The 18,461-nt window shown below is 46.8% G+C and overlaps 1 protein-coding gene across 1 annotated transcript in view; it reads right to left on the minus strand.

The window, feature by feature from the left end:
• The window catches only part of SGIP1 (SH3GL interacting endocytic adaptor 1), a 318,128-nt gene that overhangs the window by 209,839 nt on the left and 89,828 nt on the right, over positions 1-18,461 (minus strand). The window contains exon 6 of the mRNA XM_082265257.1: positions 14,334-14,509. Within this exon, the coding sequence (XP_082121383.1) occupies positions 14,334-14,509 (176 nt within the window). The remainder of the gene's footprint in view (positions 1-14,333; positions 14,510-18,461) is intronic.

An 18,461-nucleotide genomic window follows, 5' to 3' on the forward strand; every position in this document is an offset into this window, starting at 1 on the left:
CAAAGAGCATCTAAATGATTCAGAGAAGGATTGGGAGAAAGTGCTGTGGTCAGATGAGACCAAAATTGAGCTCTTTGGCAAGAACTCGACTCACTCTGTTTGGAGGAAGTAAAACGTTGACTATGACCCTAAAAATACCATCCCTACAGTCAAGCACAGAGTTGGAAACATTATGCTTTGGGGCTGTTTCGCTGCTAAAAGTACAAGCCCACTTTGCCACATTGAAGGACCAATAGATGGGCCCATGCATTGTAAAATCTAGGATAAGAACTGTCTTCCCTCAGCCAGAACACTGAAGATGGGTCGTGGAAGGGTCTTCCAGTATGACAATGACCCAAAGCATCCTGTCAAGGCAATAAAGAAGTGGCTCAAGAAGAGGCACATTAAGGTCATGGAGTGGTCTAGCCAGTCTCCAGACCTTAATCCTATAGAAACTTTATGGAGAGAGCTGAAACTTCGAGTTGCCAAGAGACAGCCAAGAAAACGTAAGGATTTAGAGAAGATCAGTAAAGAAGAGTGGACCAAAATCCCTCCCGAGATGTGTGCAAACCTGGTCAACAACTACAAGAAACGTCTTACCTCTGTGCTTGTCAACAAGGGTTTCTCCACCAAGTACTATGTCAGGTTTTGCTTGGTGATCAAATACTTATTTTACTCACTGAACTGCAACTCAATTTATAAAATTTGTATAGTGTTTTTTCTGGATATTTGGTTGATATTCTGTCTTTATCATTTAAAATACACCTATGATAAAAATGATAGACCCTTTGTTTCTTTGCAAGTGAGCAAACTTACAAAATCTGCAGGGTATCAAATAATTTTACCCACTGTATACTGACATCATGTGAGATCATGGTTTCATAACAAAAAGGGGGAACACATATTTACACTGCTCTGTAGCAAAACCGCTGTAAAAACGCATATGCGTTTTTGCTGCATTTTAGATGTGTTTCCAGTGCATTTTCTGGTTGCACGCACCTGTGAAAAATGGAAATGTGACTCAAACAGCGCACCAAAAAATGTAAACCGTGCGTTTTTGCATTGTTTCCATTAATTTAATGGGGAGATGAGTTTTTGGTGTGGCTTTGAAAACCGCACCAAAGATGCAGCATGCAGGACTTTTCAAACTGCGCCGCACTGCAGTGGTGTGAGGAGTCCCACTGGATTTAAAGGAAAACGTTTTTCTTGCAAGGTAAATGCATCAGTGTGAAAGAGCCCTTATGCATCAAGTGTGTGTTAAGTGTGTGTTTGTGTTATGTCTGTGTGTTACAATGTGATGTACATGTCTAATGCAAAAAAAAAAAATCGGATTTTTGTAAGATCTTACCGTAAAATCCTTTTCTCTTAGCTCATTGACAGACGTAGTCTTCTTGATTCACATCAATTGGGTTATGTTGTCTCCGCAGGAGTAGGACTAGGCAGAAAGAAAAAACGTTCTGGCTCCACCCTAGGGGCAGTCCCAGAGGGCATATCCTCCCTCTCTCTGCTACAAGGAATCAGTTCGGTTATAAAGCAGCAACAGAGAATTTAACCCAACCCAACTCAATGATAGAGGGGCGGGTACTATGTCTGTCAATGAGCTAAGAGAAAAGGATTTTACGGTAAGATCTTACAAAAATCCGATTTTCTCTGTCGCTCATTGACAGACGTAGTCTTCTTGGTTCACATCAATTGGGACATCCAGAAGCAGTGCCACAAATGAGGGGTGGGATTGACAGAAATCAAAATCCAATCTAGAAGGCCCAACCGGTGCCAACTAGAAGTTTTAAAGGCTCATTATAAGCAAAGAATGAGACTCAAATAAAAATTCCAACGGAAAAAAACCCTCGAGGTAGACCACTGGTCTCCTCAAATGGCGGCCTGCAAAACCTTGTGGCCAAACGAGGCATCAGACGATGCCATTACATCAACTTTATAATGTTTTGTAAAGGTATGCACCGATGACCAGGTAGCCGCCTTGCACACCTGGACCACTGACGCCTGATGGCGAAAGGCCCATGACGCACTAAGTGCCCGAGTGGAGTGCGCCTTAACAGGGAACGGGGGCTCCCGACCCTTAATAGAATAAGCCTGTACCACCGTCTGTCTGATCCATTTGGAAATAGTCGCGGCAGATGCAGGCAACCCCTTTTTGGGTCCATCCGGGATCACAAAAAGTGAATCCGTCTTGCGAAACGAGTCTGTCGTTTTCAAGTATACCCTGATCGCCCGGACCACATCCAAGGAGTGTAAAGCAAACTCCCGAGGATGACTGGGCTTAGGACACAGGGAAGGTAATACAATTTCTTCATTCAGATGAAATTCTGAAACCACTTTTGGTAGGAAGGATGGATTCGGACGAAGAACCACCTTATCTCTATGAACCACCAGATATGGGGAACGACAAGATAATGCGGCCAGTTCTGACACCCTGCGTGCAGAAGTGATAGCCACCAAGAAGGCCACCTTCTGGGACAACGTAGGTAGAGGAATCTCCCTAATCTCTTCAAAGGGAGGTTTCTGAAGAACCGACAATACTAAATTAAGATCCCAGGGTGGTAACGGCGCGCGCACTGGCGGAGCCAGATGTCGCACCCCCTGGATGAAATTCCGCACCAAGGAATGAGTAGCCAAAGGCTTCTGAAAGAAGATAGCTAATGCTGGGACCTGACCCTTGATAGTGCTCAAAGCCAGTTTCTGCTCAACCCCTTGTTGCAGAAAAGCTAATATTCGACTAACCGAATAAGATCGTGGGTGGAACCCCAGGGGTTCACACCATGCAATGTAGGACTTCCAGGTGCGATGATAAATCTTTCTGGAAGTCGCTTTCCTTGCTTTAACTAGAGTAGGAATAACTGAAGCTGACAATCCCTTGTCCTTCAGCACCTGGGTCTCAATAGCCAGGCCGTTAAAGCCAGCGATCGTAAAGCAGGATGGAAGATCGGTCCCTGAGACAGTAGATCCTCCCTGAGAGGAAGTCTCCACGGGACGTCCGCCACCAGTCTGACCAAGTCGGCGTACCAAGCTCGGGGAGGCCAGTCCGGAGCTACCAGGATTACTGGAATTCCTTCCTCCTCTATCCTGCGAAGAAGTCTTGGCAGTAACCCGAGAGGAGGGAAGGCATACATTAGCTGGTATTGCCCCCACGGGGCGACCAGTGCGTCTGCGGTCTCTGCTAGAGGATCGCGGGAGCGAGCCACGAATCTCTGTACTTTACTGTTGAATCGTGATGCCAACAGATCCACATCCGGGGTGCCCCAACATAGGCACAACTGGTGGAAAACTTCTGGATGGAGGGACCATTCCCCCTGATCCAGAGTCTGACGGCTGAGATAATCTGCCTCCTAAAAAAAATATTTTTTCTAAAAAAAAAATCTTGCCAGGACCAAAAGATCCCAGCAAGGAACTTAGGTCCTTACTCCTGACTAGACAGAAAAAAACGGATTCCTTGTAGCAGAGAGAGGGAGGATATGCCCTCTGGGACTGCCCCTAGGGTGGAGCCAGAACGTTTTTTCTTTCTGCCTAGTCCTACTCCTGCGGAGACAACATAACCCAATTGATGTGAATCAAGAAGACTACGTCTGTCAATGAGCGACAGAGAAAAAAAATTATATATTAGGGATCGACCGATTATCGGCAAAGTCGATATATCGAGGGCCGATATGCACTTTCCCCGATATATCGGAATCGGCCCCTGAGGTTACCAATATTGCCGCTATTTCAGGAAAGTGCTTGTACCGGAGTGATACCTGCAGCTAGAGGCATCACCCCGGTACCGGCGTCCATAGCCGACGGTTGGCTGTCTTGTAATGACAACCGATGCGGCTGAGAAGTCGCTTGGCTGTCATTACAAGGAGCGGGAGGGGACGCCCCCTCCCATGGCTCGCCCGGGTCTCCCGTCCCACCGGGAGACCCGGGCATCCTACCTGCACGGCCGCCGAAGAAAAGACCAGATCAAAGCCGCATTTGGCTCTGATCGGGTCTCCATGTAAAAAACCCGGTCCACTTCCGGGTACTTGGCGGCAAATTCAAAAAAATTGTGTGCATTCAAAACAGCCAAACTTGCCATTTTGAAATTTGGAACACAAAACCAGTGCTTAATAGAGCCAATAGTCCCAAAGACAGTTCTGTAACGTATATTGGGTAAAACGCATGTGTACACCTATATTGTCTATTTCTTCCCTGTTTTTGAGAACATCATTGGTGGGGAGGAGGATTAGCCTATGATCATCTTGCACATTGAATTTCAATTATGGTTTAAGACTCAAGAGAACAAGACATATTAATGATTGAGGCACATGCGTTTTACCTATATACTGTACGAACTGTGAGACTATTGTCTCCATTTGGTCATTTCTCTGCAAGAGAGGCAGAATACATGCAGCTGCTGGGAAAGTATTATTTATTGGCTATTTCTACTGAGATATAAATATATATACAGTGGGTACGGAAAGTATTCAGACCCCCTTAAAAATTTTCACTCTTTGTTATATTGCAGCCATTTGCTAAAATCATTTAAGTTCATCCTTCTTCCTCATGAATGTACACATAGCACCCCATACTGACAGAAAAACACAGAGTTGTTGACATTGTTGCAGATTTATTAAAAAAGAAAAACTGAAATATCACATGGTCCTAAGTATTCAGACCCTTTGCTCAGTATTTAGTAGAAGCCCCCTTTTGATCTAATACAGCCAGGAGTCTTTTTGGGAAAGATGCAACAAGTCTTTCACACCTGGATTTGGGGATCCTCTGCCATTCCTCCTTGCAGATCCTCTCCAGTTCTGTCAGGTTGGATGGTAAACGTTGGTGGACAGCCATTTTTAGGTCTCTCCAGAGATGCTCAATTGGGTTTAAGTCAGGGCTCTGGCTGGGCCATTCAAGAACAGTCACGGAGTTGTTGTGAAGCCACTCCTTCGTTATTTTAGCTGTGTGCTTAGGGTCATTGTCTTGTTGGAAGGTAAACCTTCGGCCCAGTCTGAGTGCTCTGGAGAAGGTTTTTGTCCAGGATATCCCTGTACTTGGCCGCATTCATCTTTCCCTCGATTGCAACCAGTCATCCTGTCCCTGCAGCTGAAAAACACCCCCACAGCATGATGCTGCCACCACCATGCTTCACTGTTGGGACTGTATTGGACAGGTGATGAGCAGTGCCTGGTTTTCTCCACACATACCGATAGAGGCTTCCGTCGGGCCACTCTGCCATAAAGCCCCGACTGGTGGAGGGCTGCAGTGATGGTTGACTTTCTACAACTTTCTCCCATCTCCTGACTGCATCTCTGGAGCTCAGCCACAGTGATCTTTGGGTTCTTCTTTACCTCTCTCACCAAGGCTCTTCTCCCCCGATAGCTCAGTTTGGCTGGACGGCCAGATCTAGGAAGGGTTCTGGTCGTCCCAAACGTCTTCCATTTGAGGATTATGGAGGCCACTGTGCTCTTAGGAACCTTAAGTGCAGCAGAAATCTTTTTGTAACCTTGGCCAGATCTGTGCCTTACCACAATTCTGTCTCTGAACTCTTCAGGCAGTTCCTTTGACCTCATGATTCTCATTTGCTCTGACATGCATTGTGATCTGGAAGGTCTTATATAGACAGGTGTGTGGCTTTCTTAATCAAGTACAATCAGTATAATCAAACACAGCTGGACTCAAATGAAGGTGTAGAACCATCTCAAGGATGATCAGAAGAAATGGAAAGCACCTGAGTTAAATATATGAGTGTCACAGCAAAGGGTCTGAATACTTAGGACCATGTGATATTTCAGTTTTTCTTTTTTAATAAATCTGCAACAATGTCAACAATTCTGTGTTTTTCTGTCAGTATGGGGTGCTATGTGTACATTCATGAGGAAGAAGAATGAACCTAAATGATTTTAGAAAATGGCTGCAATATAACAAAGTGAAAAATTTAAGGGGGTCTGAATACTTTCCGTACCCACGGTGTGTATATATATATATATATATATATATATATATATATATATATATATATATATATATATATATATATATATATATATATATATATATATATATATATATATATAGATAGATATCTATATATATTAAATATAACGTGAGAGAAAGCCAGCATCGTGCTAATGTTTTCACCATGTACTTATGTACTTCGACTGCTTCCAGGAGGGAAGAACACAGAGAGAGAGAGAAGTAGGTGACCGACCTCTATAGCTTCTGCAGACAGAGAAAAGTAAGGGCACTCCCCTGGCCATGCAGTGAGGTAGGGGAGTACGAATCACATGAGTAACTGGAAAGAATTACAGAAGCTTGGCAGGAAATAACCGTTCACAAATTTGGGTTTTAGCTGTGTATTTAGCCTTCTAGTCGGAGTTTAGCTTTAAATAACTCCCGGGGATCGGAAAGCAAGGCCGCTGCACCCGTTAATAATGGAGTAAAAAGAGACTGAATTGAAGATAAGGAGTTCACAGCTTCGGGCAGTTCTAGAAATAGCAACAGGATCCTGTGGCCAAGACCTAAATGATATAGTTCCATCTGGAATGCAACGTTCTACAGAGGAAGCTTGAAGACCGGAATTGACAGTGAGATGTTGGTATGGCAGCGGGGCCTGACAGCTCTGCACAAGACTGCCACAAATCACCAATAATACAGGCTGCAGAGAAAGACATGCGTGTCACTGATATGAAGCATTAATCAGGGGGCAGTGTCGCAGCAATTCAGTGTCATGGAAGGAGAAACGGCCGCTGTCAGATTCTGTGGCAAAAGGGCAAAGCATTCCGAACCTTCATTTATCATTGTGTCTGTGGCCTGAAGTAACCAGAATCTCCCTTCTTATTCACCTGCTGAAAAATGTGAGAATGAAAGGAAGAAACTGGCTGTTGTGGTACCAAGATTGACAGGACCCAAAGTGGAGTTCCGGCCTCAAATACCTTTTTTAACTAAAAATACCCCTTTAATACTAATCCACTGCCCTTTACAGAACCGCTATTCTCATACTTACAAGGTGTACAGTATTGGATTTTAGTCAAAATCTTACTTTTAAACACTTGCCGACCGCTGCCCGACTATATACGGCGGCGGTCAGCCCCTCTCAGGCAAAGTGACGTACCGGTACATCACTAGCATGATAGTCAATAGGGGGCGAGCGCACACTGCCGGAGGCGCGCTCCCGCCCCCGCTCGTTCACTAGGAAGCCCGCACTAGTTAGTAAACGCAATAACTTTTGCGCAAACCAATCAAAATAGGCTTGTGATTTTTTTTACCAAACATAGGTAGCAGAAAACAAATTGGCCAAAAATGTAAAAAAAATTAGAATTTTTACATTTTTTTGGGGAATTTCATATATAAAAAATGTGAAAAATATTTTTGCAAAATTGTCGCTCTTTTTTTGATTATAGCGTATGATCAAAAAATCGCACAGGTGATCAAATACCACCAAAAGAAAGCTCTATTTGTGGGAAAAAAGGACGTCAAATTCGTTTAAGTACAGCATCGCACGACCGCGCAATTGTCCGTTAAAGTCACGCAGTGCCGAATCGCAAAATACCCCCTGGTCAGGAAGGGGGTAAAATCTTCCGGGGCTTAAGTGGTTAAAAACGCTGTCTGGGCGTGGCCTTCTTGGATGTGGGCATCTGAAGCCGCAGTGTAATCTGCTGTGCCCTTCTTCCTGATTCCAGGGAGTGTTCTGGGAGTTCTTCCTGATTCTGTCCTCCTGGGAGTGATGACAAACAGCTCCCAGGATGCAATGCAAAGGCGGAAGTGATGTCGGTGGCCGTGGCCACAGAGGGGGGAGGAGGAGGAAGTACAATCAAAAATGCCCTGAAAATAAGGTAAGGGTTCCCCGAAAAAAATGGAAAATGCCCAATTGTTGATCAGCATAGCGAGCACTCCAGGAATCACTAAAGTTGCAAAATAGGCCGGAAATCCACTTTAAAGTCACACTCCATAATGCACATGTTAGCATCATCAAACCACAAGTAGTATCTTGCTTTGTTTTCAGGAACAAACCAAAATAAAATAAAAAAAAAATGTCCCCAGCAAAATTGCCAAGCACATGGTTCCTGACTGCCAGGAACATAATGCAAGCTTCATGTCATAGACTGCAGACAGTCTACTGTTTAGGCCACATCTTTCACTTCAGGCTCCATTCACTAACAGCCCCACCGACTAGAAAAACATTGAAAATTCGGTACGAATGTGGCTATATAAGCTTCATGGTTGCCAGATGCGCTGCCTTATTGATCCTGATGGGAATGAGTACCAATAAATAGGCTGCTTCTTAGTGTTACCAATGAACACCTTTTTATCCCACTATAAAAAAAAAAAGGAGAAAAAACCTTATAAATGTAATTGAAGGCATTTAGGATTAATCCCTTGCCAACCGAACACTTTCACCCCATTTTGGCCCAGGTTAATTTTCAGCTTTCAGTGCTGTTACACTTTGAATGACAATTGCGCGATCATTCAACACTGTACCCATGTGAAATATTTTTTCGGGAGACAGATAGAGCTTTATTTTGGTGGTATTTACTCACCACTGGGTTTTTTCTTTTTTGCTAAACAAATGAAAAAAGACTGATCATTTTAAAAAAAAAAAAAAAGTTTGTTATAAAGTTTTGTAAATAAGAAATTTTTCTCCTTCACTAATGTGCGCTGATGAGACTGCACTGATACGCTGAACTGATGCATGGCACTGATAGGCGACTGTTGGGGCTGCACTGATGATCATTTATTGTTATGTTACTTATGTTACTGTTTTATTGTTATTTATTGTATAGTTATTGGCTCTGCTCTCCTCTCATGTGCTTTTCCGCATGAGGTGGATTGCCGATAACTGGCAAATCCTGTTTACATTGTGATCAGCTGTGATTGGACACAGCTGATCACGTGGTAAAGAGCCGCTGTGATTGGCTCTTTACCCGTATCTGTGATCAGCTGACGAGTGAAGAAACTATATACCCCACAATCCCTAGGTCTCTCACTCTAGCACTGATGCAGGTGTAGTATTTTTAATGACACAGTCACAAGTGGGAAGAGCATTTACAGACACAGAGCTCACTGATGCAGCTGCAAGTTTTTTTTAATTTTTTTAATTACATTAGAACTTTTATTTTTGTGATGCAACACATGCATAGTATGACCCAGGACAGGAAGCTGTCTTGACCCTTTGGTGAATAGAGACAAGCTAGACAAAGTGAGATAATATATATATATATATATATATATATATATATATATATATATATATATATATATATATATATATATATATATATATATATATAGACATAAAGGAATAGATTAGCCATGACACTACAAACTACAGCCACATCATGTTAGCCCATCATTACAAGATAAGACAAGAAACACAGGGAATATAAACTACACCAATACCTAGTTAAAATAACGAAAACCATCAAAGTGTACAACACCTTTAGCCCCCTTTCACACTGAATGTGTCTTTGGAATCGTATGACTTCACTTTAAATCACACAATATCAAAGCCGCATGTAAGTGCAACTTCAGGTGCGACTTGGCTGCCCTCTGAGTGACTTCATCTACAGATGTCTATACAACTCGCACCTAAAATCACCAAAGAAAAGTGCAGGAACTACTTTTTCAAATCATTGCGACACCTCAAAGTCGGCGTTCTGATTCGAACAGTTCCATTGCTGGCAATAGGGTGCGACTTGTCATGTGATTTGGAGCTGTCAAATCACATGACAAGTTCTACTGGTTTGAACGGGGGCTTGATGTGGTTCTAGGGTGTGTGCGCAATGCATGAAAAAAGGTGCATAGCTGATATGGGCATGCATATTTATGTGGCTCATTTAGGGGTCAGATGACCATTGTCCTCTCTTTTATAGCACCACTTTAACCACTTTCCTACCAGGCACTTTCACCCTCTTCCTGCCTGCCCAAGCCAAGTTTCTGCTTTCAGAAAGCTGAAAGTTTGATTGACAATTGCGCGGTCATGCACCACTGTATCCAAAAATTTTTATCATTTTTTTTTAAACCGATCGAGCTTTCTTATGATGGTATTTAATCACCACTGGGTTTTTTTATTTTTTGCTAAAACAAAAAAAACGAAAATTCACCAAAAAAATTCCCAAGGCTAAACAGTAGCCAACCAGGCAACAGGGGCTCAACCAAAACAACTGGACCTCACCTGAAAGAAAACAATACATCCTCAAGAGGATCAGGTCCTCTAAACAGCAGCCTGCAAACCATTGCGACCAAAAGAAGCATCCGCAGATGCCAACACATCCACTATATAGAACTTTTTGAAAGTGTGCACCGACAACCTGGTAGCCGCCTTTCAAACCTGTGTCACTGGCACCTGATGACGGAAGGCCCAGGAGACACCAGGTGCCCAAGTAGAGTGCGCCTGGACAGGGAAAGGAGGAACCTGACCCCTGATAGAATAGGCCTGATCTGTCTGATCCATCTGTAAATGGTCGCAGAGGAAGCGGACAACCCTTTCCAAGGCCCAACCGTGAGCACAAATAGTGAGTATGATTTCCTGAAAAAAGACTCCGAGCTGTCAGGTACACCCTAATTGCCCGGACCACATCCAAGACATGCAAGGTAATTTCCTTTTGATGTTTTGGCCTGGGACACAGTTTGGATCCTCCAGAGGAGGCCCTGAAAGGCTTCGAGCCCTTGTCAGTCGACCCTGAGGGACGAAAAAACTTCTTATGAGCCGAGGAGGGCCCACGTCTATGACGAGGTTCCTTGCCATTAGTAGCCTGCGGAATAAAAGTACTCTTTCCCCCTGTGAGACCTTTAATGGTGTCAAACAGGTGATCCCCTTGAAAGGGGAGATCAGTCAAGGCCTTTTTAGAAGTCTGGTCTGCAGACAAGCATTTAAGTCAAAAGACACGCCAAAGGACCACTGCTGAAACAGAGAGCCAAGCCACTAGGGGAGCCGCATCCAAAGAGGCATCACAGATTAAACTGCAGCCCCTGGACCAGCTGATCTGCCAGTTCAGCAAAGGCAGGGGGGCTGTTTTTCCTCCAGGTGACAGCGTAAAAGCTTAGCCCACTTGGTAAGAGTTTGCGACACCAGAGCAATGGTGAATACCGGCCTCCGTGCCGAACCAGCCAGAGTGTACAGATTGTGGGCCACAGCCTCTGCCTTCCTGTCAGCCGAATCCTTAAAGGCCGGGGACTCTTCAACCGGAATTATGGTTGTCTTGTTCAATCTGGAAAACGGTGGGTCCACCACCGGTGGAACAGTCCACTTCTTAATAAAGAACTACTCATAGGGGTAACGCCTAGGAAATTGCTTAGGGACCCCAAGGGGACGGTTTGGTCGCCTCCACTCTTTTGATGATTCTGTCAAAATAGGCAGGGAAAGGAAACACCTTTGCCGCTCTGGATGGCTTGTGAGTGCCAAAGGGAACCTGTGCCTCCATCGCAGCTGCGTCCTCTATCTTCAAGGTCTTATGCACAGATACAATCAGTGCATCCACCAGCGCCTTTTCGTGCGCGGTTGCAGATGTGGAGGAATCATCCTCACTATCTGAGGACTCCAGGTGCGTGGTCATAGAGTTACCCATGTCCGCAGCAGCTGAATCAGATTCAGGATCTGATGAGACAGATGAGGCAGGGTAAGGAAGGGAAAGGTGGGGGTGCTTTTTGCTAAAACGTCATCCGAAAACCACCTCCACCGGGGACACAAAGGACTCCAGGACCACCGTCAGTGCACTGATGGATGGTTGGGACCTGGAAGGCCCTGCAGCCTCAGAGAGGGGATCAGGTGCGAGGATGTGCTCCAAAGACTCCATTAGTCACCAGGGAGACGCCACAAAAAGTGTACAACACTGCAAAGGGACAACCCCCCACCATGCTGGCAGCACCACCCGGGCGCCAAGCACAAAGCACCAAGCGATCCTCAGCAGAGAGGGAGAGGACCCCACCAGACTCACCACCTAGCAGAAACAGGCACCTGCAGCCACCAGGATAATCTGCACTCCACGTGCGGCGATCAGGAAGTGAACAGATCCAGGAGTCAGCACCAGGGGAGAAGGAGGGCTCCCATCACTGAAATTGCCACCCACAGGGCTCCACTGTCAGGCCGCCGCTAATTTCAATGGCAAAACACAACAAAATGGCCCCTGACTACACAAACATGGCCTCCGTGCATAGAAACACACAGGCTACAGCAAAATGGCGGCACCACAAGGCTCCCAGGGACCCAGGAGGGATCCCTTGGCCTCAGAGACAGGCCCAGGCAGGACAGGGGTCCCTGCCAGGAGCCCCCACCAGGTACATCCTCACACCACCCCAACAGCTGATCGTCCGGCCCCCTTTGCCACCAGACCACCCACACAGCCCCAGCATATGTAGGGAGGGTAGGATGGGGGACAGATGAAAAGGGGGGGGGGTTGCCTGATGGGAAGAAGTGGAATGCTGGGGTCTGACCATCCCAGGGAGGGGCCCACGTCCACCCCAAAACCCTCCGGGGGGGGGGGGGGGGGGGGCGACAACTACTCACCATACCAGGAACCAGGCGGGCACTGCTCCAGACAGAACCCCTCACCATCTAAATCGGGGGCTGTCGGCCAGGAGGAACGCTCCGACTTGGGCCAAGACCCGGTCATATGCAACCTCGGCGAGGAGTTTAACTTGCAGGCCAGCTCGCGTCCAGCGAGCTCACTGGCAGTTAATTGTAGATCTCACAGGAAAAATAAAAAAGAAACAGGAGAAAAAATTTCTATCTAAAAAGAAAAAAATTGCCAGGACCAGAGATCCCAGCAAGGAACTAGGTCCTTACTCCTGACTAGGCAGGAAAAAATCTGAGTACCTATAGCAGAGAGGAGGAGTATACCCCCTGGGACTGCCCATAGGCGTAGCCAGATACTTTTTCTGCCTAGTGTCCTACTCCTGTAGGGGGCGGTATAACCCAATGGTTATGAAGATCAGGACCGGTGTCCGTCAATGAACGAAAGAGAAATGTAATTTTTCTCCTCTACTGATGTGCGCTGCTGAGGATGCCCTGATGGGCACAGATAGGCAACACTGGTGTGCACTGTCGGGGCTGCATAAATAGGGCACTGATTATTAGTGTAGATGTCCCCTGTGTGTATTTGACCGTTATTGGGTCTCCTCTCCTCCCTTGCCGTCAAGCATAAGGAGAGGAATGCTGAAAACTGGCAAATTCTGCTTACACTGATCAGCTGTGATTGGACACAGCTGATCACAGGGTTAAGAGCTGATGTGATTGGCTCTTCACCCAAATCTGTGATGAGCTGTGTCCTAAGACCACAGCAACCACAGATCCCTGCCGATGCGCACAGCAGGGGGTGAGCGAGAAGCGCGATCACAGGAGGACGTCCATAGATGCCCTCACGGCAATGTGCAGCCATGCTGTAGCCTTCTTTTGGCTATAGCATGGTCGTGAAGAGGTTAAAGCGTTTTTTTTTTTAATTGGGTAAGGGTTAGATTCTTTCTCAGTTTAACCTGCTCTCTCTGGACCTGATAGCAATTTCCACTCACTTTCCTGTTCTGGTGAAAATATTCCACTTAAACAGAAGAAGGTTAAATTTCCAAAAAGGGAAAAGGACAGCACCACCCCTTCTTAGCAGATATGACTAATGTTCTAATACAGTGGTATTCAACATATGAGCTAAAGGGTACCTCAAATGTAGCCCCAAACATCACCAAAGGGCTGCATGTAATGTTTATAACATGTAATGCTTGAGAAGACTGTCAGAAACTGCACATCTAATAAAGGAAATAAGGGTCAGAGAGTGTGGAAATGCTGCATTTCTGGCTGGAAAATGCTGCAGAGGGCCAGAACATGCTGCAGAGGACCGAAACATGAGGCTAGTAGAGATCAATGCTTTTATCCTACTACAGACTGCTGAGGTCCGAGGGCTGCACATCATATACCAAAGGGCTATATGAGGCCCTCAGGCTGCAGGTTGGGCACTAGGGCTCCAATACGTCATCAACTAATCAGTACCAGATATAGCTGGAGTGCTTAGCTAAAGTGTAAAATATCAAGTTGGAGCTTACAAGTCTCCACAAACTCACATGGCAGGCGCTGGACCAATCACTGAGCACCAGTGTTGTAACATAAGAAGAGTGGGTCACATGCTTCTCACTACCCAGAAGTACCACTCCCTTCAGATAAATCTAACAGTGGAATGGTACTCATGCTCGGCTGGCACAGCCTATAGGGAGCAGAACAGACTGGATATGAATTGTGATGGGTAAACTTATATTTAATTTTTGGTTCCTGTAATAGAAATATTTAAATATCCAAATATATAATCACCACAAACCCAATGAGGGTGTACCATCTGCAGACAACACAGTGAAAAAAAAAACAAATGTTGCAAGGACAACATAAAAAAGCAGCTGAAGATCCTTACCACAGGAGATGGGGACAGCGCTATGTTTCCTATAGATGCTTTGAGCTCATCCACCGTTGCAGCACTTTTCAAGTCTTTGGCCTGAAGAGGCTTTATTCTGATGTTAAACTTCTTGCGAGACTCTTGCTCTTCCTCCGATTCACTTGAGGAGTAGAAGTGTTTTCCTTTGTTGTTAGGTAAATCAAAGTTAAAGATCACTCTACAATCTCTGGGCAATGTGCAGTATAACAGAAGGCATCCCATAAAGCCATGACACAGGTGGGTGGAAAGATCGAGACGTTATTAGGCACTTCTTGACAAAATCCTTTGTCTACTTTAGAGAAGGTTGGGAGTAATCGAGTACTTGGAACTAGAGATCAACCGATTATCGGCAAAGCCGATATATCGAGGGCCGATCTGCACTTTCTCCGATATATCGGAATCGGCCCCTGAGGTTACCAATATTGACGATATTTCAGGAAAGTGCATGTACCGGAGTGATGCCTGCAGCTAGAGGCATCACCCCGGTACCGGCGTCCATAGCCAACAGTCGGCTGTCTTGTAATGACAACCGATGCGGCTGAGAAGCCGCTCGGCTGTCATTACAAGGAGTGGGAGGCGCGCCCCCTCCCGCGGCTCGCCGGGGTCTCCCGTCCCACCGGGAGACCTGGACATCCATCCTGCACGGCCGCCGAAGAGAAGACCCGATCAAAGCCGCATTGGCTCTGATGGGGTCTCTGTTTAAAAACCCGGAAGTGATGTCATGACATCACTTCTGGGTTACTCGGCGCAAATTCAAATAAATTACAGCATTCAAAACAGCCGAACTTGGCGTTTTGAATGCTTTTAAGTGCAGAGGAGGGGTTTGGGGTCTTTTAGATCCCCACATCCCTCCACAAAAGTACCTGTAAAAAAATAAATATTTTTTTTTAATGTACGAAAATATCGGCCGATACCGATATGTGATGACCAAAATATCGATATCAGCAATAAAAAAACTATATCAGTCTATCTCTACTTGGAACGTCTTGCAGAACTTGCAGGGACACACATATATATATATATATATATATATATATATATATATATATATATATATATATATATATATATATATATATATATATATATATATATATATGTATTCTACCCTACGTACAAGTATCCATGTACACAGTTTCCATCCTCATTCACATGAATAGCGGGGTAATAGTGCTCAACCATCCATCTGATGGGTGGATGTAGGAAAAAAATGGCTTATTTTCAAAGTGAAGGGCAACCCTATCCCTGCCTTGCTCTTCAGTGCTATCCAAGAAGGTAAAAAGACAGATCAAGGGTTACTTAACCCAGGAGCCTGAAGTCACTATATCTGCTCTCCCCAGGAGCCTGCAGTCACTATATCTGCTCTCCCCAGGAGCCTGCAGTCACTATATCTGCTCTCCCCAGGAGCCTGCAGTCACTATATCTGCTCTCCCCAGGAGCCTGCAGTCACTATATCTGCTCTCCCCAGGAGCCTGCATTCACTATATCTGCTCTCCCCAGGAGCCTGCACTCACTATATCTGCTCTCCCCAGGATCCTGCAGTCACTATATCTGCTCTCCCCAGGAGCCTGCATTCACTATATCTGCTCTCCCCAGGAACCTGCACTCACTATATCTGCTCTCCCCAGGATCCTGCAGTCACTATATCTGCTCTCCCCAGGAGCCTGCATTCACTATATCTGCTCTCCCCAGGAGCCTGCAGTCACTCTATCTGCTCTTCCACAGTACACAGAACATATAAATGCAATTATTTTAGTAAAAATAAACAGCTAAATACCTTTTCTCATCAGCAGTATATAGCAGTCTTGTAACTTCTATCAGCACTGGTTAAATCTTGTCGGAGGAGTTTTCATTCTCCTCTGACTTTCCTATAAGGATGCAGGACCCCTGACCCTCTGTCTGGACAGTGCTGAATGGCCCTGTGCGGATCACATGCACTCTCCCAAGAAAAAAAAAAAAACTGTCTAACAATACACACCAAACTGAGCATGTGCAGAGTGACTCCAAGGCTCTGCTCTATCAGGAGATAGACTGGGGTCAATAGAAGGGGGAAGATCAGAGAAGACAGGATCAAACAGCCTTTCTACACAATGTGTAGGATTAACCCCTTAGGTTTCACAGGGAGTATAACAACCATGCTTATACTGCATATACAGACTGATTTTACTATTGTGGGTTTAGTAACACTTTGACGTGAAACCCCAGTATTCGTTTATTCGGACATTGCCCCATATCTGAAAAGGTGTATAGATAAAAACTATAAAGTAATACATATACACTAGTAGCACATCAGGACCAAATGTCTAAAGTCCTAAGAATGACTAGAAAACTAGCCAATCCGCATACTAAAGTTCAATGCAATAGTCCTCAGCAGTGGCGTCGGCAGGGGGGGGCTGACCGGGGCTATAGCCCCGAGTGTGCCCGCAAAAAGCCCCGGGTCTCCTGTTGCTTATATAAAATGATTAGCCCCGAGTCCCAAAGCCTGGAACTCGGGGATAAATATCTCAACAGTTTAACATCCATGATCCATCCACCATTCAGTGATTGGAGGGCAAGCCGGGGGCGAAGGACTCCGGCAATGATGAGAGTGAGTGGAGCTGTCAAAATGATGTCGGGGTGGGCGGGGCCGCACGCCCGGCGTCAGCATAAGGAGCGGTAAAATCTGACACCCAATTCCGCAGGAGGAGTGCCGAGGACTGTATAGCCCCTGGGACCTCCCCTCTCCGTTCTGCAGTTCAGTTAGGGAGAGGGGCGGTGCATGCTTCCTGGACACTTTTCGGCTTCTTCATAGGCTCCAAAGAGTTCCTGTACAAAGTAATCACACGTGGGCGGGCTTAAACCCTCTAGGTCCGCCCTCAGTGTGCACTGCTGTCTGTCCTCTGATACACACCAGGTAAGAAGATGAGGGAGGATAATATTTTCACAGGTGTGCTGGATGGGGGGGGGGGTGATTGGAGGCATAGGTGGGTGTGCTGGATTGGGGGGTGGGTGATTGGAGGCATAGGAGGGTGTGCTGGATTGGGGGGGGGGGGGTGATTGGAGGCATAGGTGGGTGGGGTGTGCTGGATGGGGGGGGGGGGTGATTGGAGGCATAGGTGGGTGGGGTGTGCTGGATGGGGGGGGGGGGGGTGATTGGAGGCATAGGTGGGTGTGCTGGATGGGGGGGATGATTGGAGGCATAGGTGGGTGTGCTGGATGGGGGGGGGTGATTGGAGGCATAGGTGGGTGTGCTGGATGGGGGGGATGATTGGAGGCATAGGTGGGTGTGCTGGATGGGGGGTGATTGGAGGCATAGGTGGGTGTGCTGGATGGGGGGGTGATTGGAGGCATAGGTGGGTGTGCTGGATGGGGGGGTGATTGGAGGCATAGGTGGGTGTGCTGGATGGGGGGTGATTGGAGGCATAGGTGGGTGTGCTGGATGGGGGGGGTGATTGGAGGCATAGGTGGGTGTGCTGGATGGGGGGGTGATTGGAGGCATAGGTGGGTGTGCTGGATGGGGGGGGGGGGTTTGGAGGCATAGGTGGGTGTGCTGGATGGGGGGTGATTGGAGGCACAGGTGGGTGTGCTGGGTGGGGGGGAGGGGGAGATTGGAGGCATAGGTGGGTGTGCTGGATTGGGGGGGGGGTGATTGGAGGCATAGGTGGGTGTGCTGGATGGGGGAGGGTGATTGGAGGCATAGGTGGGTGTGCTGGATGGGGGGGATGATTGGAGGCATAGGTGGGTGTTCTGGATGGGGGGGGGGGGTGATTGGAGGCATAGGTGGGTGTGCTGGATGGGGGGTGATTGGAGGCATAGGTGGATGTGCTGGATGGGGGGGTGATTGGAGGCATAGGTGGGTGTGCTGGATGGGGGGGGGGGGGTGATTGGAGGCATAGGTGGGTGTGCTGGATGGGGGGGGGGGGGTTTGGAGGCATAGGTGGGTGTGCTGGATGGGGGGTGATTGGAGGCACAGGTGGGTGTGCTGGATGGGGGGGGGGGGTGATTGGAGGCATAGGTGGGTGTGCTGGATGGGGGGGGGGGTTTGGTGGCATAGGTGGGTGTGCTGGATGGGGGTGATTGGAGGCACAGGTGGGTGTGCTGTGTGGGGGGGAGGGGGAGATTGGAGGC

Source organism: Pelophylax lessonae, assembly GCF_965119305.1.
Source record: "Pelophylax lessonae genome assembly, chromosome: 8".
Lineage (NCBI taxonomy): Eukaryota > Metazoa > Chordata > Amphibia > Anura > Ranidae > Pelophylax > Pelophylax lessonae.